Genomic DNA, 27,998 nt, shown 5'->3' on the forward strand with positions numbered 1-27,998 from the left:
CCAAGACTTCTGTGACTGATGTATACATCCACTGAAATTCTCACCGACTTACTTACGTAGCGTCTACGAGATCATTGCTACTTATTCTTTGACTATGTAAGGTTAATGATGTGCTCATACACAAGAAAGGATAATTCTATTTACCTTCCTATGACCAAGCATTTATATACATCATGATGATGCTTAATTTGTCAAGAACTAAAAGTACAGGCCTGTGAGCAAACTGAGAAAGTAATTAAAGCTAGATTTCTGATATTACTAGAAACTTATAAGATTTACAATTATCAACTTGGTTCTGAAGTTAATTTTTAGAGCAAATAGCTTGACTGGTTCTTCACATTTATGTGGTTCACTGAATTGGACCTAAAACACTAGAAGCCTTCTTTGAATACCTAAACTTGAAACCCTAGGAGGAGGCTACTGCTTAGCCCAGGGACCAATACAACATCTTTAGGGCATCCACTCTAGTAGGACCACACAACTTTAATTCTATCCTTGTTTGATTAATTACACAAACCCTTTATTTATCTCTTTGTATTACAAATTATTTTACTTGAAGAAAGCACCCAAAAAATAAAAATAAAAGGAGAATGACATAAATGGGAGATTTCTAACAAGTTCATTATGGTCCCCAAAATATCACAAAGCCAAGTGCAGTGTACCATGATAATTGAGCAGCATCTAACAAATGTACGAAGATATAAAGCATTTCACTATCAATAAGCTTGTGACTTCTATTTAACTTACCTTCCATTTTAATGTTTGTGAAGCAAATGAAATGCAAGTACTCTTATGATCTTATCCATTCATCTAAATGACAGCCCGACAAGAAGATCTAAACATCTATCTCATGTCTATCACCTTGAAGTAGGGAAGGTTACTAACGCATTATCTACACTAAAGCAAGGTAAGAAACTCATCTCAATATTTAAGGAGCTTCTGCTTAGTATCATATACATCTTCTTCCAACGTAGCTTCAAGAAAATATGAACATGAACACGACCTCTTAGCGGAGTAACACCAAAACAAAAAGAAAAGAAAAGAAAACAGAAGACTCGACTTCCTCCTCCTTGGTCTCTATTGGAGCTGCTCTTTTGCCACCACCTTCTAAAAAGAGAGAGGAAGATATGAGCATATATATATAGCACTTCCAAGTCTTCCCTACAAAGTATTAGTAGTCATTTCCCTCGTGTTCTTAGAGCAGATAGTGATTCATACAGTATAAAGATACTGAATATAATATGAAGTTTAATTTGATAAACAAAGAGGCCAAGAAGTATATTTCTCCTTTACTTGGATCATGCTAGCTGCACCACTGCAGCACAAAGCTCAGAAGAAATATGCTTTCTGACAGAATGATGACAAAGACGTGTATTTTTGCTAGATATGCACCATATCTTAATCAAAAGCGCACTAGATCTACCCTCTTTAGATATCCATATGAGCTGCACTTATTATTTGAAAGTAACAGTTAATAGTAGGTACTTCTCATCCTCTTCATCTATTTTTTCATAACAAACATCTTTTTCTTTTTTTCTCCTGTTCTTTTTTAACGGAGGGGGGACCTCATTCACTAGCTAAATAGCCAAAACTGACGACTTGGGTATGATTTTGTACTCTGGAAAAAGAATGTGCTCCTTGTATTTCTTGCACTTGTGATCTAAATCCTTTTCGAGTATTTTAGGCTTATTGTTCCAAAACCATAGAAATTTTTGTAGAGAGAGAGAGAGAGGTGCGGTGAACCAAAGAGGGAGGTACAGATGCAAAAGAAGAAGTGGTCCCTTTAAGCACTCCCTGATAGTATATTAAACAGCCTTAAGGACTACAGTGTCCTTTAGTACTGATCATGAATTGCCAGGGATTCCCCTTTGAGACCTTTGTCTTGATCTTGTATGGCACCTTAATCAAGATGAGAGTTACACACCTTCAAGTATAAATTAAATTGCTCTTTGGCCCCGCCTTCAAGTTTGGCTCAATTTTACAAAACTATCCTCGTGTAATTTTAATTTAAGCACCTAATCTCATGATAGTTTTAACTAAAATACAACTGCTATTTTTTTAAATTATTTTATTAAATTAGAGTTTGAATTTGAAGATTCTTATTATAAATAAAGTTATAGATAATTAAATAAGCTTTACAATACATTTAAAATAATATCGATCAAATTTTAATTACTATAAATATGATAAATAAAAACTTTAGGGAATCACAAAGCATCTGTTCCCATGTACATGAAAAAGAAAACCTCTAGGAATCACAATAGAAAAGACTAGAAGAGAGTATCTGAAAGTACGCTCATGACTAAGAGGGTGCCATAAGATAAGGCATTAAATAACTGTATGAATCGCATTAAGTGCACAGTTTTATATGCAGTGCCTTTCCTATTCTTGTCTCCCAGGGGGAGAGGAGATACATGCCTGCCTGAAGAAAAAAAGAAGTTGATCATTGTGTTTATTGTTCTGTCATCTGTCGAGATGCTCTCGGCTCATGTTATCATTTCTTTATTCCATACCATGGTACTGATCTTACCTAATAGAGCATGGGAATGTTAGTGGAGATGGTGGTCAGCTTGTGGGTCATCTAAATGAACCTGCCACTGACGTAAAGCTACACTACTTCCAGGTCCTTATTGCTATTCTGTCTTACAATGAGCAACATAAATTAAGAGGATGATAAGAAAGTTGCCTTATGAATTAATTGACCAAGAAAAACAAAATAGTAGTGTGAGAAGCCTACCTGGGGATGGAAAAATGTACATAGATATTTCAATTCCCAGATCAGTGGAGAGAGTAAGATTCTTGCTATCAAGTTGTCTGTTTGCTTTTTCTTGTTCTTTAAACTTCTTGAGAAGAGAGTCTCAGGGAAATGAGAACAATTGCATGTGGAAATGAGAATAACTGTATCTAAAACCCAAGAAAATACTGTGAAAATGAGAATAGAAGAGTAACCTCCTAAGTAGCCTGGAAATCTGTCAGAAAACTGTAGAACTACTAATCCAACAAAAGTTGCTCCTAATTGAAGTTTTAACTCTTTAGATATCGGCAAAAAATCATGATCCTAGTGCTTCAATATACAACTTTAATGTATGGCGACAGGTGCTTAATCTTGCAAACTTAACAGACAAAGTGCTGGCATTTATTTGTTGATATGTGAATAGGGACATCAGCTGAAAACCCACAGGCTCCTCAAGGCAACAAAAGGACACACTTTTTTAGCGCACATTCCAAGGGAAAAAATATATAAAGATATACACTTCTCTCCTGTGATGATCTTGTATAGGTTTCCGAGATGCATGCCATAAGTTGTTCCTAGACCAAGACCATGAGTGCCCACTCGTTGCTCGCATCTCCAAGCAGAAACCTGCTAATGAAAAACATTACAGCACAATGCATTAGGGTAAGTAATAACTTTAGAAAACTGTTATAAAAACTCCAGAAAAGATTTAACAGATCAAAAGTGTCCTTATGAATTATGATGTTTGTCTCCTTATTCAAAATCTAAGCTGCAACTGAGTAACATGATATGCATCCATACGGATACATCTGTTCCATCATAGAAATGCATGCATACTACTAAGTACTAACCTGCATTAGCACATTTACTCTTCATCACTAGCAAACACGATATATATATATATATATATATATATATATACTACTAAGTACTAACCTGCATTAGCATATTTATTCTTCATCACTATCAAAGATAACTTTCTTCCTGCGCTGGAGAGGTGCCTTTCTTGGTGGAGAGTCCTCATCTAAGTCGATCTCCTTGCGCTTCAGACTGCCATGTCTCAATTCCTTCATCTTCCTCCTCGGCTTCTATAGCAGGAATGAGGTCCACAGTAAAATTATGGCATATCAAACACTGAAGGAAGCTCATTACACATATCCATAAGAAGATATCTAGATTCTACATAACACTGAGAAATAGGCATGCCGCCACTCACATGCCAGAAAGTAAAGATGATTGAAAAGCACTAATGACATGACATCTTTCCTTATAGTTGATGCTATCTCTATAAAAAGTTTCTCACATATTTATGCTTTTTCTTGAACACAAGTGCTGGACAGTTAGGACTTCAGAAAAATGACTGTTAATAAAGCTCATATCTGATGCATATTATGATCAATCTCCTCAATGGAAATGCATTTCAACAATCACTTTCTCATCAATCTTTTTAATAACAGTTGATGCAAATCCAAGATTTCAGGAATCTATCTAAAAAAAATCATTTTCAATAAATCTTACTCACGCCCAGACCATTCTAACAAAGCCATTTTCGATAATCTTATCTGCGGCCAGACCACCTCATATTTTTGTTCGCAGTCAGTGAATGCAAATCTAAGCACTCAAAAAGGTCATAAATTTAAGTGTCACAATAAGACAAAATGTTTTGCATTCAGAAACGTAGTATTTTAAATAATATAAGGTCTAGAGACATTATTACTGAATTATGGGCATGAGAATAAAGAACTAGTGAGAGGACATTATTTTACCTCTTCTTCTTCTGATGCAGAATTTACACCTGCAGCTTCTTCATCTGCCTCTTCCTCCTCATATTCATCTTCATTATCTAGCTCGTCTTCCCCTGTGTGATGCAGTGATCTGTCATCATCATCCTCATCAGTTTCATACTCAGATTCTTCCCTTTCACTCTCTGAATATTCCTCGACCTGACGCTTCGATGGATAAGCAGCAGGCACAGATGGTTTGCGGGTAAAACTTCTGTTTCCATTTGCCTGATGATCCACAAAGAAAATGCTTTAGGAAGTACATCAAAGAGATGAATGATTAATATTTAATAATATGGGAAATAAGGTATCTTACCCTTTTTGCATTCATTATACGCCTTTCAGCTTGCGCTTCAGCCTCCATGTCTTCGTTGAAGCGATTACGTGACCGACGAGAACTGTAGTGGTCATCAGGCTCTTCTTCCTAATGAAATGGCAATAACGTATATAAGATTGTTTTACTATTATCCATGACATTTATCATGAAATATTCTGGGAATGAAATATTCAAGCCACATTGTTCCCAATTGAAACTACCACCAAAACAAACTACCTAGTGAAGGAGAGTTTAACAAACACAACAAGCAACATGTTAGTGTGGACTAAGAATGGGCAAGCAAGAAGGTAATCAGAGGAACTTGCGTGAAGATTCAGCAACTCTGCTGGCCGAAAGGACAAAAAAAAGGATGGACAATAATCCTTTAGCATGAGAAGAATGCAGATGACGAAGCTCGCACATGACAGACAAGCAACAGTAACAAAGAAACAGGGATCAAGATTCAAATGGCAACAAACAATTAAAGAATGAAAAGACCAAGTAACAAACAAGTAATAAGCCTTTAAGAAAGTTTGGCGCTTCATCAAGGACAATTAACATTATCAATAATCTCTCTGCAAAACAATTGTTCCGAAAGAGCATGTAACGAACAAGTAACAAGCATGTTAAGAAAGTTCAGGGGCTTCATCAAGGTCAACTAGCATTATCAATTTCTCTCATAACGAATGTGGACCGTTTACTGTTTTACTATAAAAAAATTAAACAAACTATTTTCTGCAGCATATTATAAATTGAGAAAACAAAATTCATAAGCAACAAGTTTCAAATTATAAACCAATTCATTATTATAATTAATTACTCTTGTTTAAAGCTGTAACTCTTATTTCATTGAACTTGTATTAAACAAGTGCCAAGCAAAATAAGACACAATATTTCAAAATTTTGACCTCGTCTAGTGCATCCTCTAGAAACCCTGGAGAAAGTTGTCGTCCTCTATTGACAGGTTGTGCATATTTGCGGTTAACTTTTTCCCGTTTCCGATGAAGAAGTTCGTTAGCTCTAATTGTTTGACCTTCGACCTGTATAAAAGGATTTTGCCAGTATAAGGAGAGGAACACATATTATAGCCATTGCAAGTAAATCTTAAAATTTAAACTACTAATTGTCTAATAAAATGAATATAGCCCCCCAAAAAGGAAAATAGTGTGTAAAAAAGAGTTTTGCAGATACAACAAATGTAGAAGATGTGAACATGACACAAAATGTATCCTTCAATGCTTAACATATTATATTGGAAGCATTTTATACATTGTACTTCATTAGTAACAGATAAAGCACATTATGTACCAATAATCTCCAGTCTAAGCACCTTTGCAGAGATGAGTTAAAAAAAAATTGAAAAATAAATAAGGTCTGTCATTAAAGCTTTGTTTGACATGTACAATTTTCTAAATTCAGCTATTTAAAAATGAGTAAAGAAATGAAAGTTTCTCTTACCCTTTCTTTTTCTTCTTTTTCTCTCTCTGGATCAATTTCTGTAATACAGTTTTTCACCTTGTAGACTTTCTTATGACGTGAATCAACAAGAGCAGTTAATAACCGGTGAGATTTTGAAGACAACGAAGATGGCATAAACCTCATCTTCTGTAAAAGCCTCCCTTGAGATTGCAAGATTCCCTACATTGTGTGAAGTATGAACATCTAACCAGATCAAATTCAACAACGACGAACAAAGCTTTTAGGGGAAAAAAGAACGACTATTAAATAATAGAAAATGGAGCAAGAATGATGATTTCAACAATCATTTACAACTCAAGGATTAAATCTTATAAAAGAATTGTTCCACATATTGCATGAGAAATAAGAACCACCTTCCCATGTCGAAGAAATAAGTGGGATTGATCATGATGTCCCTCATGCACAGATATGTCAAGAACTTCATTACCAATCAGTAACTGTAAGCTGCCATCCTTCCATTTCACAAAACGTGCATTGCTTTCATACTGCAACCAAAACAAGTGCTTAACTTGACCACTAAAGAAAAAAAGATAAGAAAAAAGAAAGAAAAGGAGATTGTTGATTTAACACAGCATAAACTGAAATTCTAGTAACTGAACAGAACAATATGACAGAAGAGGAAAAGAAAGTGTTTCCCATAAAAATAAAAGCACTTTGGAAGGCAACAACTTAGTGCACCTGTTTGCAGGTGCACAATCTCTGCACTGCAGCCCACTGTGTATACACACCCACTGCATAACCATGACAAGTAAATGCATTTTTTTCGGGGTGTCCATCTGACTAGTATTGCTTTAGATTTGAAGCATTATCCTTCAAAGCACTTAGTGTGCTTTAACATTTCCTTTATAAAGACTTAATGTAACAAACAAATCCATTATCAGTATTTATCAGATTAAGGAATTCACAAGAATTGCATTAAGTCCTTATAGTGCTCACTGAGAAAAGGTAATCTTGTCTAAACAAAGAAAGAAAAGTAGTTTCCACCTAAAAATGATGTGTCTCCACTGAGAGTTGACATCAAGTAACTGACAGCAGACAAACTAAAAGAAAATGTAGAGGAAAGATGCTCAATGTGAATATGTGATTTCATATGGCAGCCAAATGGTGGATCCAGAAAGCCCACAATTGGAGCACATAGAAAATCAAACAAATTAGCCAATGTCAATAACAACCTAAGACACTTATTTTATGATTACCATATGTATATTCTTTTTATGAAGAGGCATTTACTTACAGAAACTGTCCCATCACGATTCTTGAGAGTTCTCCAGCGCACAATATTGTCCTCAAGGCGTATGCGTTTCTTGGCCCCAGATTCATCTGTCACAAACACATCCTCTTCAACGTAAGTCTTAGGATCAAAAGGTTTTGGTTCAATTCCCATGATGTTTGAGACTTTAATCACGTTCATCTGCAAAAAGGAACTCTGAAAATAAGACTCTTGGCAGTAACTAATAGGAAAATTGAGGATTGTCAAGCATCAACTAACATATGAAGCTGCAAGAAGTAGGTCCTTCACTAGAAATTAACTCCAAATAGAGTTAAAAAAGGCAAGATGGCCTTTGGTTTTCTAGGCATATTTAGATATATGGAGCTAATACAAATTACTTTGCATTAGTATCACAATATAAGTAAGTCCCATCCCACGTAAGGACGACAATTACTTATGTAGAAGTTGTATACATATATATTGAAACACATCCAAACATCCCACACACAGAAATGTGGATGCATACTTTGTGTGAAGGCAAGAAATTATGCAGCTAGAACCATCCAGTTAGGTTCACTGTGAAATAATAATAATACCAAGGCAAGAAAGTGCATAGATAGATACTGCTGGATATCAAAAGCAGACTGTTTGTAACTCTGGAAAACTAATGCTGAAATAATATGGGTGTTGTTATTGATGTATCTGAGATGACGGCTTACCCTATCAGGTCGACCTGGTGGAGGGTGAAGAGGAACCTCCAAGTCCAATGGTGGGCCAACTGGTTTCTCTTTTGGTTTATGTTCAATGTTCTCATCTTCTGACTCATATTGTACATCTTCATCAGGCACTATATCTTCTGGTCTCAAATCTTTCTCATAGTGAATTTCTTCCTGCATTGGAGATCCCTAGCAAGAAAGAGAATTATATGAGTGAGCATATATGACTATTTACGACATTTAAAGCTGTGCGCATCAGCAAAACATTATAGAAGTGCTAGATGGAAGAAGGAAGAAGAGAGAACAAGAGGAAAAACTGAAAAAAACAAATCAAATTCATCTCAAAGCATATCTTGTCCATATTAAAAAAGAAAGTAATTCTAGAAATATTCCACAAGAAGTACCTTTGCAAAGTCTAATTGAGCCTATTTAGCAGTTCTTTTATGAACATAGTTGATGTAGACTAAAAGTTAAGTAGACAATCCTCCTACAACAATATAACAGAACCATAAAACAACATGTAATTTCTCTATCTAACAAACATCTCTTATTTACTGCATGTTATAAATCAGAACCATACAATCAGTTCACTTGTAAGTCCTATTTTATTATTACCACTATTTATTGTCTATGTATGTAACATGAAAAGACATTTCAAGTTTATCACCCATTGTTAGAGTGCTCTAGCAATTGCAGTGTTACCCTCCCAAAGGCTGGGTTTCGTAATTTATACGTGGAAACATCTGTATAACTTATTCCCTTACAAATAAAGGACAGACTACTAAGACATCTTCCAAAAAACAAAAGGTATAATAAGTTATCTTTAGGAATTCAATCACTAAGTCCAGCAACTTAGTCTCTCTAACCATAACAATATGCCATGTCTGGTTGTATAAATTATTCCCATGGCATAACCTCCACTTACTCATAGAAACATAATTACACAATTATTTTGGGAGAAGAAAAAGCTAATTGCAATGTAACATCTATAATGTCTAGTCTCACATGAGAATCTTGTTCCATTTCATGTTGAGTGCCATATGCAGCAGGTTCGTCCTCCTCATCAGAATCCCCAAACACATCACGAACAACTTCATGGTCTTTTTGCTCAACCACAGACCTATTGCAAATTAGAAAGCATAGACCTTTAACTATAGAAATGAAAGCATCATCGGAAACCAAAATAGCATCAAATTAAAATATGCCAACAGTTAAACTAAAAAACACTTAAAATGGATCCCTATAGTTTTTTTTCTAAAAAGGAACAGGAAACTGTTCATACTTCGAGATAAGAAAGAAGATATCTCATGAACCTGAAAGTCATACCCTTACATAACAACCATTCAAAAAGACTAAAAGAGAATGTTTTATAGCAAATAATTTAGAGCACACAAACCAAAAAGAATTAAGCCCCTGTGCAGATGAGCTACCTAGCTACAAGACTAGGAAGAAAGGTACCCTAGAGTATGCTAGGCAAGGCACCTCTATATTATGGCATGACAAAAGATCCAATCTCAGACTTGACGTAATGAGTTTCACATCACAAATCTTCCCAACTATCATCTCAAAACTTTTAAATTAATATCAAACCAGGACATAATCCGAATAGAGGAAGGAACCAAATACCTCAGTCATCATTTAAAAACTACTTCTGCTTACCCTAAACAGCAATAAAATTAGGGTTCCAAAGACAAGAGCCACCAAAACTTGGCCTGTAAAAGGAACCTTCGTATAAAAAATATGACTCATGGAATATAGTAGCATTTATCTTTCTCCACATGCATGATTAGAAGACCTATAAAGATACGCGAGTACAATTATAACCAAGTTAAAGCGCTTAACAAAGTACTTGACATTCTAACTAAGACTTTACCTTGCCTCCCTAGCTTGACCAACTTCCTCATCTTCATTATCCTGATCAGCATATTGGTTATCCTCAGATCCCTCTGACTCGGAAGCAACAACCTCTCTTCTCCTGCTTGTCACAACCCTTTGCACATAGTCTTCCTCTTCACTTTCAATATCTTTTGCCCCACTCTCCATCCTCTGATCACTAATTTCTCTTTCTGGAGAACTTTGTAGTCTCTCCCCCTCACTCTCTTCTTGATCAGCATCCACATCATGGGCATCAGCTTCACTTTCCACCTCTACTTCACCTTGCCCCTCAACTTCAGTTTCACCTTCGCCTTCACCTTCACCTTCACCTTCACCATCAATGTCGGCATCACCTTCCACTTCTTCCTGAGAAAAGAAAAACTATAATAACTACAGGCGACAAAAGTATATGTAGATCAGTAGATATAGTCAACATGAGGTCATTCAGATGCAAATCAGCATACAGTTTGCACAGCAAGTAGACTATATTTTGAACATTAGCCTCGACATGAACTTTATAGTTTGCTCTCAAGACGTTCACCATTGCAGGCTAATGTTATTTTCCATGAAGTGGTTCAGGACCCCAATTACATGCCAATCCTCAAAGTTGATAAACTGATTAATAAAACAAACTGTGTCATGTTGAGTTCTTAGATGCCTGCTACCCATAAAACATGATTGACCCGAATAATATGTGAACTATTTGATTCTTACAAAGTTCATCCTGGTGAGAGGACTAGTAGTACTGCTCAATTGCAAGTTTTAAGATCGGTAGTGGAGTACTAACAGTTGCTAGAATTTTACACTACCGCTTTTTTCCATCATACAAGAGCAAATATTGAGGCAACTAGTCAATAATAAAGCTTACATTGCAACAGACAAATTGAGGTGAATCACATAATTTTTCAAGTTGAAAAAAAAAAAGTTTAGGTTAAAATTATATTACAAAAACCGAACATGTTCAAATTCCAATAATATGTTGTATTTCTAAATAAATAAGTAAATCATGAAAATCTGCATCACATATAGCGAAAAATCGATGTTGCCTGTACTAAAATCCAAAATTTGATGTCTCGATAATCTGAACAAATTTATTGAAAAGGTAAATAGTTCTGTGTACCGACATCGGCATTCCAACAGCATTATAGGAACTTCATAAAGAGAACAACATAATCCTCTTCATTTTCTAAAACCAACACATCACGATTCTTAACAACTACAGAAAAAGAACACCCAAACATAAAAAAATAGGGGGTAAATCGGTAAGAAACCCAATCACTACCGTGATTGTAAGAGAAAAAGGAAAAAAACGATACCGATTGGTAATCGGAGTGGTTGGCGGCGGCTTCGTGCTCGGAGTCGACCTCCTCTTCCTCTTCCTCCTCCTCGTCCTCCGATTGCTCCCCGAAGAGGTTTTGCATCATCTGGTTCCTCGTCTCCTCCTCCATATCTCTCTCCCCTCCCATCCTCTCTCTCTCTCTCTCTCTCCTCTCTCACGGAGCACCAGACTCGAGTACTTCTACTCGATCCCTCGCTTTCCGACGAATCGGAGTTAGATTCGATGGCTCTGGCGAGACTCTGAGCCAAGGAATTTAAGACCCAAATTTCCTTTTTTTTCTCTTAGCACGCGAAGCGGATCCTTCTTTTGCGGGGGGCGTAAATTCGCCGTGGTGATGCAGACCCGACCCGTTAGGGAAGTTTATTTCGGAAACGAAAGAGAATTTTGCCCATTAGCCCTTCACCTTTCAAATTTACGTACCACTTTGATATTTTGGAAACAAATCAAATCCATATTCTTTCTGCAGTATGCAACAAATTGAGCCTTAATTAGGGGTGCCCCAAAATCCTAATGACCGAACCCAATTGATGTCCACCGCGATAAAATTGAGCTAATGCTTGACTTAGGCTCACTTAGGACTTGACCCGACTCAGAAATATATCGAAATTAACTCTCTTGAATTTTTCATACCTACCACTTATAAATCAAAATTCATCGGTCCATATTTTTTCTATGGTATGCAACAAATCCTACCGATTGAAGCCAATTGATGTCCAACCCAATAAAATTGAGCTAAAACTTGACCTAGGCTCACTTAGGACTCGACCTGGGTCAAAAAAATCTATCGAATTAGCTCAGGTCAAGCTTGTCTAAGCTCATCCTGCTTGAGGCCTACCATTTGCCATCTCCTTTCAATTCTCGTTTAATTTATGCTTCAATTCCTTAAATTTCTCCCCATCCCCTAATTAAGTGGCAAATACGACCCTTCTAATCATTTCTTCACATTTACCCATAGTAGCATTCCAGTAATATCCTATACAAAAGGACATATTAATAAGATACAAAAAATTCCCAAGTAAAATTCAACTATATATATATATATACAATGAAGCACAAGACATGATTGCATAGGCTGTGTTCTTATACACAATGAGGAGATGATACTAAATCCGACTTGATCTACTCATTGATAGCAGCTTCGCAGTCCTTGACGTACTTGTGGCGGTGAAGAGAGTTGTCGTGCGAGGCGGGAACGAGGGAAAGGTCGTTCTTGAGCTCCTGAAGTGTCGTGAAGACCACTCTGGTGATCTCGTGAGGGTTTTGCTTCGCCATTGGTGACCATCGCCACCACGGGTCCAATGCCAATCCTTCTTCTACGCTGAGGGAGAGAGAAAGAGGTGGTTGGAGATGGCTTCTCAGTTCTTCTCCTCCATTAGAGGAGGCAAAAAGAGGAAAGAGAGGTGAAAGCGCATCGAAGCATGATAGCTTCGGAGATGAGGAAAAAGATAAAAAAGATTAGAGAGGTGGCAAATTGGGAAAGAAATGAAGTGGAGTAGAGTGATACAATTGCTTCAAAAGAAACACCATAGATAAGTAAATTTTGATTCAATAATATTGCATAAATATGGGGAGCTAAATACAATTTTTTTTTAATTTTTGGTGAAAATTTTATTTAACATCCTTTATATGCATATATGTGTGTCTGAATTTTAGTTCAAGCAATATTGCAAAAATACGTAACGATAAATGCAAATTTCTTTAATTTTTTGTTAATTTATTATTTAACACCCTATAAATAAATGAATTACGGTCCAATAATATTGCCTAAATACAAAGTTTTCCAATTTTTAATAAAATTTTTATTTAACACCCTACGTATACGCACACACATGTGAATTTTTCCTTCAAATAATATTTCATATTTCGGCGCATTAACTATATATTTTTTAATTTCGACGAATTTTTATTTACACCCTATATTATGCCAAATAGTATTGCTGTATACAGGGTGCTAATTGTAAGCTTCTTTAGTTTTAATGACGTTTTTATCTAACACACTATGGGTAAGTGTATTTTCACTTTGAATAATATTGCATAATATGGGGAGCTACATGCAAATTTTTCTTTAATTTCGGTATTCATTTAAGCTTTAGGTCAATTTTTGGTTGATTTTTTTTTCACATAAATATAGGATGTTGCTGCAAATTTCTTTATTTTGTGGAGAAGTTTACTTTACTATTTATATGAACTTTTGGTTTAAATAATATTGTAGAATTTACTATACTATATGTAAATGTCTTTAGTTTTAATAAACTTTTATTTAACACTCTATATTTATATGAATTTTAAGTTCAAATAATATTGATTAAATTCAGGGTAGTAAATGTAAATATCTTTAATTTTGGTAAAGTTTTCATTTACACCCTATTTATGCAAATTTTCAGATCAAATAATATAGAAGAAATACAGGGTGCTACATGTAAATGTCTTTAGTTTTGCTTCAATTTTCATTTAAGATCCTATATTTTTGTGAATTTTTTAATGTAATATTGCAGAAAGTGAGGGTCTAGATATTAAGTTTTGTTGATGAAATTTTCATTTAACACCCTATATTTATATAAATTTTAGGTTCAATATTGCATAAATTCAGGGAGCTAAATGTAAATATCTTTAATTTTGTAAAGTTTTCATTTAACACCCTAATGTTATGTGAATTTCCGAATTAAATAATATTGCAGAAATACAGGGTGCTATATGTAAATGTCTTTAGTTTGGCAAAGTTTTCATTTAAGACCCTGTAGTTTTGTGAATTTTTAGACATAATATTTTTGGAAAGTTAAGGTTATAAATGTAAATATCTTTAATTTTTGATGGAATTTTCAATTAGCACCCTATACTTATATGAATTTTAATTTAAAATAATATTGAATAAAATCAGGGTGCTAAATGTAAATACTTTTAATTTTGGGTGAAATTTTCATTTAAGACCCTATATTTATGTGAATTCTGGATGAAATAATATAGCTGGAATACGGGGTGCTACATGTAAATGTCTTTAGTTTTTGCTGAAGTTTAGACCCTGTATTTTGTGTATTTTAAAATAAATATATTGCAGAAATTGAGAGCTCTTGACTTAAATTTATTTATTGGGCAAATAAAATTTTCATCTTACACCGTTTTTTTTTATGAATTTTAGCTTCAAATAATACTGCATAAATTCAGGGTTCTAAATGTATATGTTTTTACTCTTTGATGAAGTTTTCATTTAACACCCTATATTTATGCAATTTTTCGGATCAAATTATATTGTGGAAATATATGGTACTAAATGTAAATATCTTTAGGTTTTTTGGTAAAATTTTTGCTTAACACCATATATTTATGTATTTTTTTGTTAACTAATATTGTAGAAATACCTGGTGCTAAATATAAATGTCTTTAGTTTATTTTTCTGAAGTTTTGATCTAAAACATATAGTTATGTGAATTTTTCGTTCATAACACCCTACTTATATGATTTTTGTTAATAATATTATAAAAATCAAGGTGCTAAATCTAAATGTCTTAGTGTAGTTTTTATTTAACACCCTGTAGACAGTGAATTTTTGCTTTCAATAATATTAAATACTGAGAATTTCTTTAATTCTTTTTGGTGAAGTTTTCATTGAAGACCCCATAGATATGTGAAATTTTGGATAAAATATTCCATAAATAAAAAAAAATGTCTAATATTTCTAAAAAGTTGCATAATTACAACTGGGGATGTAGCTCAAATGGTAGAGCGCTCGCTTTGCATGCGAGAGGTACAGGGTTCGATCCCCTGCATCTCCATGAGTAAGATTCTGGTTTTCTTTTTGTATAATTCCTTTCTTTCCTTGTAGCTCTCTCTAGATAGAAATGTTAATTAAGAGCTCTAAGAGGATACCATAGACAACGACATTCACAAATATCAATAATTATATAATATTTATCTACAGTTTTTAAACTGCCACTAATAATATTTTATTATCAGCATTATGTCTAAATGCAAGTAATGAGTTGCCGACATAATTCTTAAAAAAAAATATATTGCTCATAGATGACATATAGCCACAAATGCCAAAATATATTTAGTGCCCTTTGATGACTTGTTAGGGGGCACTTAGTAATATTAGCCGCTATAATCTATTTAGCAGAAGTATTCGCTTCTTGATGACTGCTTGCTAACGTCGATAATACTATGTTGGGTTTTCATTTAAAAGTGCATCCATAATTTTGATCTGTTACCACCCTTCTCTTACTTTTGCATTCTCCCACCCACCGTCACCTGGGAATGGTACTCCTGGAAGGTGAGTAGTCTTAATTGATATTCTACGACGTCTGCAAGAATATGGTCCCAGATCACGAGTAGCTGCTTGTCATTCGTACGTGCCTTCCGTGCTTTGAGTTCAAGAACCCCTCCTCCTAATTGAATTTAATAATTAAATATATTTTTAATTTTTTTATATTTAATTAAATTTATTATCGAAAGTATCGAGACTAAGAAATAAGACTAATTAATTGAGGTCGTAGCCTCGAACCAAATAATCCAAGAATCTCGGAAATGTATCGGTGGTCAGACCAAAGAAAGATATTGTAAACTGGAGAAGGCTAGAAAAATTTCTGTACAGGTTTCTGAACAATGAAAACATGAAACGAGGCTTAGTGATGCAATTGCAGCGAGGCCATGACGTGAAAGATGTCATTCGATGATTCACCACATTACCACAAAACAGTTATATAGTATATGAAGAAGGGATCAAGAAAGTAAGAACCTTTCAAAGACTTCAAATTCTGAGGCGTAGTGGAAAGAGGCAAGGAGCCAGCGGAGAAATGAGTGCATTAAGCACTACGAAACCATAATCGCAAGTTTATTGCTTAGATACTTTTCCTGTTTTCCAACCAGAGTTGTGTAATAAACAGATGCTGCCTGCTCGAAATATATATAAACCAGAGTGTAAATTACATCCAAGTTTAAGCCAGAGTCTTTTCGGACAATGCACGATTCTTAGCATTACTTACTTAGATTACATCTCCATCCCTCTCCACTCAACTCCTCATCTGAGTGGCTCTCATTGTTTATTTGCTACACTATTGGATGCAAAACCATCAGCTTGCATAAGCCTCGGAGTTATTACCTGAAACAGCTAGCGGGAACTGGATCCAGCCGCCCTCCCACTGGCATAGGGTGTCGAGAAATAAGATGTACTTAGGTGGCACTAGTTCATGGCAACAAAGCAGGCTCGATATTCCAGATGTCCTTTGCATACTCGTGAATGGTCCTATCACTGCTAAATTTGTAAGAGCCGGCTGTGTTCAAGATTGACATTTTTGTCCATCTCTGCAAAAACATCAGGTCAAGATTAGTATAGTATGGTACAATATTAGTTGGTCAGAGATACATAATCATATCGAGCAATCTGGATTTTCTCGAGTACTAGAAGTTCCAGCCCGACCACTTGACCACTGAAAGACAGCAGCCTAGGAGGCCCTGAGTGCACCCGGAAGATTGCAAAAGTAATGTACTCGTTCATTTCAGATGTGCTCAAATAACGCACTAGCAAAGATGCTATAACAGTGAAGAGAAAGGGAACCACATAACATTATCTTTGCCATCTTAGATATTTTCCTTTTGTTTTCCTGAACATCTATACATACTTATGGAATCTGGACATTTCCTAATCTTTTAAGTAACAAACTGTTGATTTATTCGGGGAGAAGCTCAGTAGTATTATCTTGCGTTGCCATCTTCTAATTGGAATTTACTATATATATATCTGTCATGTAAACAATATTGTGTAGTGAAGTTTCTATATTTCATCAATATTGCTTACCTTCTGGTCTCGATATGCTTCATCAACTTTCTCTTGGCATTCAAGGTAACTGGGAAAATCCTTGCCAACAAGAAAATAATCCGCACGGCCAAAACCCTCATTGCCTTCCAAGGATCCCATCAACTCATCATAGTTATAAGTTCCAAACACACCACTTCGGACAAATTTCTTGACCTCTTCGAATCGTGGATCAGGCACAAACTGGAGAAAAGAGGGGGCAAAGAATTATATTTGCTAACTCTGCTCAATAAAAGGTCTCTTCTAAAATTATGGGGAGAAAGTAGAATATATGCAGTTATACTACTACTCTCAAGTTGACTAAATATATACCTCTCCCGCTGCTCGTTCTTTCCTTAAACCTGCAATTTCGTGAGCTCGAGCACCAAAGAGGAAAAAGTTGTCTTCTCCAACCTCTTGTCTTATTTCCACATTGGCCCCATCCAAAGTTCCAATGAGAACACAGCCATTCATAACAAATTTCATGTTACTGGTTCCACTGGCTTCCATCCCAGCAGTACTGGAAGACAATAGAGATTAGAATCATGATAAGTTACAGGAACTTTTCATGATGATTAGCATGCTATTGATTGCTTGACAGAAATAGAGGGAATGAGAAATACATGTATGTTCAGAAACTGCAACTAAGAACTTTCTCTAGGAAAATTAAATTTCCTATATTGTCACACAGGCAAGATCTAATGTTCTAATAGCATGTCTTGCAAAGAGGCTAGAAGAAAATTAACCTCTAAAATGTCAGAGGCTCCATTCAAACATATATTTTCTTTCTGTCTCATTCTATCTGGAAGGCTTGTTCCCTAATGAGCAAGAGTATTGAAGAGATAAACTAATCACCTGATATGCTGCGATAATTCACTGCCAGGAATGAGCACCTCAGCAACACTTACATTATAATCTGGAATGAAAACAACCTAGATAAAAAGATAAAAATTAGAATAGCATATGCAGCTGACAAAGTTAGAAGCCTTGTAGAGAATAAAACAATGTTCTCTGAAGTCTGAGCACACTAAATAGTAGCAGGAAATGTTCCAAGGAAATTGACAAAAAGAGAAAATTTGAAACAGCATAAACATACCTTCAATAGGTCTCCAATATCAGGATCATGATTTATAGTAGCTCCAACATCTGTGATGAACTTTACTATTCTTTTTGCCTGCACATATGTGGCAAATGCTTTGCCCCCAAATATGCAGACTCTGGGAACATAGCTAGCTATTCGTTCTTCGGCACTCATTTCTTTCATTTTCTTGTAGCGATAGACAATCCCTAGAATATTTAACAGTTGTCGTTTATATTCATGTATCCGCTTCACCTGATAAAGAAGCAAGTTAACTAGCTACATTAGGAATGAATGAAGTTAATCTCTGGTTCATAGTGAATGCTAGTCTTGTGAACAACCTGTACATCAAACATCACATCCGGGCTGACAATATATCCTGTTTTTTCTTTTATGAGTGATACAACTTTCAGCTTGTTGTTTTTTTTTGCAGTCCTCCATTCCAAGTGGAGATCTTCATTATCAGCATACTGTTACAGATTTCATCGTGATGTCAGAAACAAATAATGAATCTCCAATTTAAGACTTCAATCAGATGTTAATTTGTCAGGAGATAAGATATTGGACTCAGTTATGGAAATGGTCACTCTAGGGCCAAATCTACTGGCAAAAACAAGATGAACATATAAGAAAAGCAAAAGAAATACTCCTTAGAGAAGGAAACTAACAGGCAGGCATAATAACAAGAAGGGGGTAGACCTTCTTAGAAGATAAAAAGCAAAAGAGAAGTAGAAGAAATAATGGAAGTGGCCAGTAGGAAAAAAAAAAAAAAAAACCTAACGAGTGGATTAACCAGTCTGCAAGGAGATTTAGCGCAAAAATATGAGGATGAATTGCACAAATATCAGACTATAGAGAGAAGTATTCCCATCAAACTACAGAAAAGGGTTCCATAAGATAACTTGATCAGCTTTCTACACCCATAAACTATGGTGCTTTATTATATGTCCTTTTGTTCTGATATAGCTATTATAGAACATGGGAATAGCCACTAGATCTTCAGTTCTCAGCACAATAAGATCTAAATAAGAAATACAAGAAAAAAAAACATTTATCAAGAATTTTTCTCCATTATATGAACAGGTTATTCGTGCAACCAAAACAAATAAAGTTAGTAGAAGCAGTGACTGTAGAAGACCTTTTTAAGTTCAGCCAGCCTTTCAGTGTTCAGAACCCAATCCTCACTGCCAATCCATTTTGTTATAATATTACTTAAATCAGGATTGCAAAATCGGATCCAGCGTCTGGGAGTTACTCCGTTTGTTTTGTTTTGGAATTTATGAGGCCACAACTGCCATGAAAGAAAATCCATTAGATGATCAATGAAATCTTCACTGCAAAGTGCAAACTATTTGATATCAGAGCCCATGTTGAATCAGGATAACATATTGGGAAAAATACCTCTAAAAAATATTACCTTATAGAAGCTGTTGAACACTTCCTCTTTCACAATTTCACTGTGAATCTCAGCAACCCCATTTACAGCATGTCCACCAACAACACATAGGTTGGCCATGCGAACCACTTTTGGCAATTTAGGGTCAGAATTTGGAAATGTAGTATCTTCGCTCTCAGAATCCTCCTCCTCTTGCAGTTCAGCTTCCTCAGGTTCAACTTCTTCAGTTTCAACTTCTCCAGATTCAACTTCTCCAGATTCAACTTCTCCAGATTCAACTTTTCCAGATTCAACTTCTCCAGATTCAGCTTCTCCAGAATCAACTTTTTCTTCCACAGCCACACCAGTAGTTTCAATGGACTCGACCAGTTTTTGCTCAGATTTAACATGAGATTCCTTCTTTGGTTTAATAAACAGTGAAGCAACAGAAGCTGGAAGATCAACATTATCTAAGATCCTCATTTCTTTCAATTTATTTTCTAAAAGCACAAGATCTGCCGTTCCATGTTCTGAGACTATCTTGTCAATCAACTGTTCCACATTCAAGAGGAGAATAGGAAGAATAACCATAAGATCGAGGATTTAAAAGAAAAGTTTAACAAAGTGGTTAAGAATATTTAAACAGGGAGCCAAAATTTACCTCCTCATCTATCATTTCTATGATTTCAACATGTCGAGGAAGAAGTTTCTGCATTATATCCAGACTCCACTTCTCCAAAGCTTCAGGAAGAACTGTGTGGTTTGTATATGCCACAGTTCTACAAGAGAGGTTATAGAAAGAGAAATAACACTCTTAGAAATAAATTAGAATCTTCTGAACATATGAAACTTTTATCTCTAATACATACAGAAACCAGATATAATAGAATGAAATAATGTAACAGATAAAATTTTAGACAAAGAGCTAAAACAAGTCTGAGGTCATTTATGGTATGCTCCAACATCAACAAGCTGCTAGGCCCAACTGTTTGTGTGGCCTGTGATTTATGCTATACTATAGAAATATTCATGGAATCTCTTAGACATCATGAGATTGATGGTTTCAACCTTTTCAACTCAACCATGCAGAATGGTAGCTTGTTGGTACGCTCTGGATAAGAACGTATAGGGGTTTAATCTTGCTTGACTTCAATTTTAGAAATTATGTGTAGTAGGGTTAGGGCAAGGCATAGAATATGATTCGGTAACAGAATTGGACGTGTTAGTAGGCTAAATTGATGAGAAGAACAAGAAGAACACGCTGGTGCTGGTGATTTGGGAAAAGACGTAGTTTAACACATGATAACCATAGGTAAACATGGTAAAGTAAGGCAGATTATGTAGACATTGATTACTTGGTAGAATAGAAGATGGAATAAGGAAGAAGTCTAATTGTTCCTTAGGAACAAGGGAGGCGAGGCAATCAGTCAAGGAGGAAGAAAGCAATAGTATCTCTAGATCATTAGATTGACCAAAACTTGGAGTTAGACAAACTAGTGAGAAAGAGAGCGAGAAGAGATGAGATAGAGATTAATACTCTTCAAAATAATCAATGCCTCCTCAAAAAGGTTTGAAGTCCTAAAGCAATTAAAGAGTTCTAATGCAAGAAAAACACGTAATCGGTGGGCATTCAAATGCCCAAGATAGCTTTCTGCTCTCAGGCATGGGCATTCGAATGCCTGGACCCAAGGGTGATGCTTCATGGCTATTTTGGTTCTTATCACTTGTCCATTAGTTCTTCTCTCTTAGATAACTTTTCATCATATACACTTTATGCTTCATATTAATTTCTCCTTCCGCCTTCATCAAATGATTTATAATCATTTTGACGACATTTGTTTGTAAGCATACTGTTTACAATCATCCCATAACTGCTTGATTCATTCATACATGCATTTGCTTAAAGAAAAAAATTGTCATTAATATTTAATAGTACTCACCACTAGGGATGGCCGTGCCGTGGCCGACCACTGGCCAACACGGCACGGCACGGCACAACACTTGCTAGCTATGCCACAAGAGAGGGAGAGAAAAATATGAGGCTCACCTTCACCCTTCACCACTCGCGGTCGACCAGTCGTCGCCACTCCCCACCAACCTTAAATCCGCAACTTAAAATTTCTATTTCACCCAATCCGACCCAGCCCACCACCTTCTCTTCCTCTTTAGGCTTGAGCTGACTGCGGCGAACGGCAACAACAATGTTCGTGGGGAACAACGTCGGCTGGTCGACAACGAGCGACGAAGCTGCTAGGAGGGGTGCCATGCGGCACCTCTCGTGCCACATGCCATGTGCCAGTATGCCGCAGGCATACCCTGTGCTGATCGGCACAGCCATCTTTGCTCACCATATCTCACTCCACTTTTTTTAAAAAGTGATATGAAGTAGCGAATAAGACATAGATTCCACAAGCTCTGAAAGCGTGATGATATTCATAAATCTTTCAAACGCTCTGGAGGAAGATGAAGTTCGAAATGGGTTCTCAATTTCTCATAATTGTGGTAAGTTTTTAGAGAAATACTTCATTTACTTGGTTAAATGAATGAACAGCCAATATACAGATATAAGTGAATTATTCATATGCAAGTGCCATCAAGAGCTTCATTACCCAATTAAATGACTTAAATCATTACATCTGAGTTGCAAGCATCACTAGCATGAGATGTGCCCAAAAAATATAGGTATAATAACCAGTTTATATGTCAATCTATCTATCTAGAGATAGACTAAAAAAGTATTAAAAAGACAATAATAATAAACTTTCCAGAGAACTTTTTAAATATCACGATACCCTACTTCTTTAAAATATCATAATCACCTATGAAATTATTGGATTCTTGGATTATTTCATTAATGCCACTATGGCTAGTTTTAAAAGAATATTCTGTATCTAACCCGCCTTAAATTATGTTATGCATAATGGTAAAATGGCTACCTATTTGGCAAGTTCTTATCGTGATTAGTTAGTTGGAAGATAGCATAACGGCATTTCCAAAGAACCCTATGATTTCAATGGCACTTATACTTTGAAGAATATAGGAGTAACTGTGATATTTAAAAACTTTGCAAATGCAACAATTTAAAAAAAAATCCTAAAAATGTGTTGTAAGAATACCTTTGAGTAATGTTCCATGCCTCAGTCCAGCTCAGACCCTTCACATCAATCAGAATTCTTATTAGCTCAGGAATGCACAATGTTGGGTGGGTATCATTCATCTGCACCGCAACTTTTGATGGAAAGTCTTCCCAGTTCACAGAACTCCCAGCTCTTTTCTCAAAACGAGCAAGAATATCTTGAAGAGAAGCAGAACACAGCGTATATTGTTGCTTCAAACGAAGAATTTTTCCCTCAAGTGATTCATCTCCCGGGTACAAAATATAGCATATCTGACATGAAACAGATGATAGTGATGAAAATCCAATCATTTTGACATGCTGCCATTTTTATTTGATCAAGTTTATTCGCTGCAACATTGCATATCACAAGTTCACAAGTTGTCTCCTAGTGTTTCAATAAATTAATTACAACCAAAGAGACACTTCAACAAGGTGATAGTAGACAAAATTCAAAAGTTTCCAGGATATGTGATAGTGAATAAATAGCATCAAGATGACTGACCAAAAATGAATGCACATTCAATAAATGTGTGGAACTTTGGGTTACTACTTGGTGGAATACTAGGCAATCTGAAACTCTCTTCAGTGATATTCAAGAGAGATTTTTCTGTCAGCATGATCAATGAACACATAAAAAAGTCCCAAAGATTTCAACTGAAAGAGCTAACTATTGGCTGGATTGATGTGAAAAAAATGCAGCCTAATTTGATATGAAGCCACTGGTTTTTTCAGGGATTTGGCCTCAAAAGTTTTGACTGATGATACTGAAACTCAAGCTTAAATCAAATAGGGGAACTATGCTGGCTAGATTGGATCTTTTTCATCAATGCTTATTTCCCAAAGAAGATATAATAAGTATATCAAATGATGATATATGTAATAGTTCAATGAGAAAAGAACACATGAATACATACTTTATAAATAATAGAACATGGGCATACATAGACACACACATACTCGTGTGAACAGACGCAAAAAAGAGATGTACAATTTATAGGTTCTTTACTTTTCCTGATTTTTATTTTTGAAATACTTTAATCTTTTTCATGGAAACTGCAAAGGATAGCCTATGAATTCCCTGGTGAAACAAATACTATGAACATATGAAAAGCTGATAGAGCATTATTATATCTAATCATACTCAACTATGCACTCGTGTGATCACATGTAAGAATGTACGCATGCATACCAAGAGAAGTAGAAAAAGGAATGAGTTAAACCTCCCAATTTAGATTACAGAAGTTCATATAAGTAACTCATATTTTTAGGACGAGAGCAGCTAATTTCAATTTCTACAAACAAACAATGCCAAGTACTTTAGTCATTGTCATTTTGTAATTAAAGGTGAGAAATAAAAGAAAACCTTTTCAGCGTTTAATTGGTCCTCAGATGCTTTGGTGTGTTGTCCAGCATTAAAAGCTGCCAAATCAAAATCTTCCGATGGTACTTTGGTTGACCAAAGACGAAGATTGATGGTTGTTTTAGTTTTGTATCCAGGTATTGGAACATCATAAGCAACAGCCTTTATGTTCTCTCCACCAATCCAGTGCTTCTTTCCATCGGAACCAAGAACCACCTTTCCATAAAACTTTATAGGATAGGAGACATCATTCCGTACAATTTCCCAAGGATTTCCCATCTAGAAAAAGTTGAGTGATAAGAAACACGGTTAAGGTCTCTAATGAAATCATATTGGCGAATAGAATCTTCTGAAATAATTATCACTACTGGGGGGCCTTCTTGATGTACAAAATCGTGAAAAATAAGAAAAAAATGAAATTTGGAAAGGAAAAAAGAGAAATAGATGAGCTACAGGGTGATAAGGAGTTAACACCTCAAGCCAACTCTCTGCAACCTCCTCCTGACCATCTTTTGTAATATTCTGTTTGAATAGACCATACTTGTATCGAAGTCCATAACCCCATGCTGGATAATTCAGTGTTGCCAGAGAATCTAAAAAGCATGAAGCTAGACGTCCTAGACCACCATTCCCCAGGGCAGCATCTGGCTCCTACATATGATCAAAGGACATGAATAATATCTTACGAATTCTGGCATATATACATCACTGCATCATGTACTTTGCATTAAATGAAATAAATTAACATGAAGAATGTTATGACTGATTTATGCAGATGACCTGAATATCTTCCTATCTTCTAGGCAACAGATCTGAAAAGAACATAGTTCCATGTTCCAACTTTAGATTTTTGAGAAAAAAAAATGTCAGCTTTAATGAAGTCACGACAAGATAATAGAAGCAATCTCATGTGGCCTTGTTTTAGAACTTGGATAACATATCTGTAAACGTTTCCTTACCTGAGTAGCTACATTCTCAAGGTTATGCCCAAGTTGCTTTAATGCTTCTGCATATTGCCCAGTTAGCTCAAGATTACCAATAGCATTTAGGAGAGCTCTGCCCTACATTTTTGGAACATGATGATTTAAAATAATCAAGATAACAACCTTTAATCCTATTATGGAAACTTATGAAACATGAAAGTGATATAAGAAGTTCGAGCTAATTATGGGACCTGCAGGAATTCCATTGATAGATAATATGCTTGCTTTACATTCACTTTCTCAAAGTAGTCGTATGTTGCATTCCAATTTATTATTAATGCGTCACGAACACTTTCTGCAGTTGCATAATAAGCTTTTGGCAGTTCAAAATGTTCTGGAGAGAATGATGGTGTAAACTCGGCATGATACTTGATACTAGACGCTATCGTAGAGGAATCATGAACTGAAGAACTCCGTGTACTTGAAAGACCTATAGCACAATATTCACAATTATTAAGATAGGCACACAAATCAGTATGGGACATGAAAAAAAAATGGGGACAAAGCAATAAAAGTATGTAAGATTATAGGAGTACAATCTTTCCTCAAAGAAACAAACTAGTTCTAGATAAAGTCTGCATGTCATACTTGAACAGTGTCAGCAGTATCATAGTATTGGAACTATAGAATACAGGCATGATTATAATATTTATTGAAGCTTCATCAAATTGAATGTGGGAAATAGGATGAACTAGCAAGCAGTTTGGTACCATCAGTATGAATTTCCATTAATATGTTCAGAGATAGGCTAAGTACATTCTTATGCTCCAATATCTTACATTTAATACTAAGGAAATAGAGTTTGAACTTGGATTACCGAAAAAAATTCTGTGAAGCATGACTTATACATGAATCATGGTAAATTTCTTAATTAGCTTTTAGGCATTAGATAAGGATACACAACAGACACTAGACCAGTCAAGCTTGTGGGCAATAGTGTTGTTAACATTAGGCCACTAAATTAATCCAGCATATTCTGTGCAAGTAGGAGGAAAATATTTATAGCTGGAACCCTCAGAATGAGATATGGAGAGAGAAGGGATCCTAGTTCACACGGCTTACACCAATGCCGGATCTAGGGAGAACATGTATAAAACCCTACTCCATCATATGAGAGGCTGTTTGAATAGTTTAAATCCATGACCACTTGTCTGTAGGCAGGCAAGAGTTACTGTCAAACCAAGTCATGTCTATCAAAATAAAAGAGATCAGATAGATTAAAATTAGAATATAATTGTTTTAGAAATACATAGTCCTATATAAGTGGACAAGACATCTAAGATTCCTTGTTATATGAACAAGAAAAGAAAAGGACAAATTTAAAAAAAAAAAAACTATAATTAGAGAATTCTGTGAAATTTTCTTGAAAGAGATGTAGAGTTGCAGACCTTAATTTGGGTTTTCACTTTTTGGAAGAAATATTATAAAGAGAGAATGTCTACCATAAGTTTACAAATGGTCACATTTCCCATATGATTGGCTAAAATGCCCCATATTTGAAAACCTGGAACCATAACTACAGGGGATCGGCCAAAATTTAGATGGCATTTGATTTGTGCATAAAGGGTAGTTATTCTATCTCTCTTAAATACATTTTGTAATCAAACACTCACTTATTTATATTTTGATCAAATCTTACATAAAATAAGTCGCGTGACAAATTATGCACAAAATTTTATCATAAATAGAAAGGTATAATAAAGTTATGCATATTTTCTAAGCAAGATTTTTGTTACATAGCATACTTATTCATAGTTTAGTAACTAAACGCAAATTCTTGTATAAACTTATTCAAAGTAATTATTAAGTTTTACAATTAAACAACAAATGTGAATAATTTTATAAATGTACTTAATTTTTGTTTAAGAGATGCATATACATAACCTTATGCACATAACCAAGTTAGGCTTAATACCTTTCTTACACCATCCTTAATAGTAAATTTGTCATCTTGGTTTGGCATTCTCTCTCCCCAAAAGGCAACCTTAAGAAAATAATGAGTAGAATGCATTTTGAGGCCTTGTCCTCTACTATAAACACCCATTCCGATAGCACATACTGAACGTTTTTCAGGAATTGAACCGTTATCGTAAATTTTAAAATTAAAATTTTCGATGAAATATGTCACACATAACACAAATTCGATTCTTTGCACCAAAAGACAGCAGCCCAACAAATAAAACAAAATCTTTAAGCAAAATTTGAGGAAACTCTAACAAACATAGAAAATGGCCAACTTTTCCTGCGCAAAGCCTTACTATGAACATCTCTGCGTCACGTTACATACAAACCGCACGACAAATCTGCGCAGATGATCAAAAGCAGGGAAATCAAAGCACAACACGCTCGGAATGCAGAAACAGAGCAAGATCAGATGCAATTTGCTATAAGAAATCAAAATTAAATCACTGATCGAATGAGGACACACCGTCTTCCGAGATCGGGTCCTTGAGCTCGCGATCGCTGGCGACGTTCCGCACGGAAAGGGGCCGGTAGGCGCCGCGGTAGCCACCGATCTTTCTCAAGAAGAAGAAGCTGGAGCTCCCAGTGCTCCTCGATCTGAGATCGCGGGATCGCGTGCTAGGGCTCAGGTTGGAGAAGGCGGTGGTGGTGCGAGTCGAGAACGGAGAAGACGACGACGCCATTGGCGCTAACTCCGATACCGGGGAGTTGAGAGAGTGGAGCGTGAGTGTTAAGAGGAGAGAGATGGAGAGGTGTCTCCTCTTATCGAGACTCGGGAGGAGAGAGAGAGTGAGAAATATCTTTTTCGTATCGCAATTGTATCGTATCGTAAGCTTTTTTCCTTTCATCGTCGATCTCGTTTTTTTTAACTTATTTATTGGCAC

General features: G+C 35.6%; 2 protein-coding genes and 1 non-coding gene across 7 annotated transcripts; 1 reads left to right on the forward strand and 2 right to left on the reverse strand.

Moving 5' to 3' along the window:
* Positions 1–3,013: 3,013 nt before the first annotated feature.
* On the reverse strand, positions 3,014–11,901 carry LOC140797007 (protein LEO1 homolog). Of its 4 annotated transcripts, none has more exons than XM_073150249.1 (12): positions 11,428–11,901; positions 10,110–10,477; positions 9,242–9,356; positions 8,240–8,410; positions 7,545–7,721; positions 6,664–6,795; positions 6,290–6,469; positions 5,740–5,871; positions 4,832–4,939; positions 4,501–4,743; positions 3,671–3,822; positions 3,014–3,361 (listed from the first exon to the last, which is right to left on the reverse strand). In XM_073150249.1, exons 1-11 carry the CDS (start codon positions 11,575–11,577, stop codon positions 3,685–3,687), a joined length of 1,914 nt encoding a protein of 637 aa, XP_073006350.1. In that variant the 5' UTR covers positions 11,578–11,901; the 3' UTR covers positions 3,014–3,361; positions 3,671–3,684. The 4 variants fall into 4 exon arrangements, with proteins under 4 accessions (XP_073006350.1, XP_073006351.1, XP_073006348.1 ...); XM_073150250.1 differs by having other exon boundaries at positions 3,014–3,364; XM_073150247.1 differs by having other exon boundaries at positions 8,240–8,425; positions 11,428–11,783.
* Positions 11,902–15,147: 3,246 nt separating this feature from the next.
* On the forward strand, positions 15,148–15,220 carry TRNAA-UGC (transfer RNA alanine (anticodon UGC)). Its single transcript has one exon. It is a non-coding gene; the product is annotated as a tRNA-Ala (tRNA).
* Positions 15,221–16,315: 1,095 nt separating this feature from the next.
* On the reverse strand, positions 16,316–27,997 carry LOC140796693 (alpha-1,4 glucan phosphorylase L isozyme, chloroplastic/amyloplastic). Of its 2 annotated transcripts, none has more exons than XM_073149775.1 (15): positions 27,581–27,997; positions 25,344–25,582; positions 25,129–25,230; positions 24,644–24,820; positions 24,173–24,448; positions 22,808–23,079; positions 20,353–20,470; positions 19,734–20,243; positions 19,455–19,607; positions 18,658–18,786; positions 18,335–18,571; positions 18,094–18,170; positions 17,572–17,758; positions 17,242–17,442; positions 16,316–16,748 (listed from the first exon to the last, which is right to left on the reverse strand). In XM_073149775.1, the coding sequence occupies exons 1-15, from the start codon at positions 27,960–27,962 to the stop codon at positions 16,632–16,634; spliced, it is 3,177 nt and encodes a 1,058-aa protein (XP_073005876.1). In that variant the 5' UTR covers positions 27,963–27,997; the 3' UTR covers positions 16,316–16,631. The 2 variants fall into 2 exon arrangements, with proteins under 2 accessions (XP_073005876.1, XP_073005877.1); XM_073149776.1 differs by having other exon boundaries at positions 27,411–27,963.
* Between the last annotated feature and the right edge of the window lies 1 nt (position 27,998).

This window comes from Typha latifolia, chromosome 10 (genome assembly GCF_019914945.1).
Source record: "Typha latifolia isolate L0001 chromosome 10, TyphaL0001v2, whole genome shotgun sequence".
Classification (NCBI taxonomy): domain Eukaryota; kingdom Viridiplantae; phylum Streptophyta; class Magnoliopsida; order Poales; family Typhaceae; genus Typha; species Typha latifolia.

Bases quoted from the DNA above. Each gene is read 5' to 3' on its own strand.
- LOC140797007 (XM_073150247.1), bottom strand. From the start codon at position 11,577: ATGGGAGGGGAGAGAGATATGGAGGAGGAGACGAGGAACCAGATGATG. The intron at 8,426-9,241 runs GTGAGACTAGAC...CTTTCTTGCTAG, and splicing joins AAATGGAACAAGATTCTCAT to GGATCTCCAATGCAGGAAGA. The intron at 7,722-8,239 runs GTAAGCCGTCAT...TCCTTTTTGCAG, and splicing joins CACCAGGTCGACCTGATAGG to ATGAACGTGATTAAAGTCTC.
- LOC140796693 (XM_073149775.1), bottom strand. From the start codon at position 27,962: ATGAAAGGAAAAAAGCTTACGATACGATACAATTGCGATACGAAAAAG. The intron at 24,821-25,128 runs GTAAGGAAACGT...GATCATATGTAG, and splicing joins TTGAGAATGTAGCTACTCAG to GAGCCAGATGCTGCCCTGGG. The intron at 20,471-22,807 runs GTATTCTTACAA...CCTCTCTTGTAG, and splicing joins GCATGGAACATTACTCAAAG to AACTGTGGCATATACAAACC.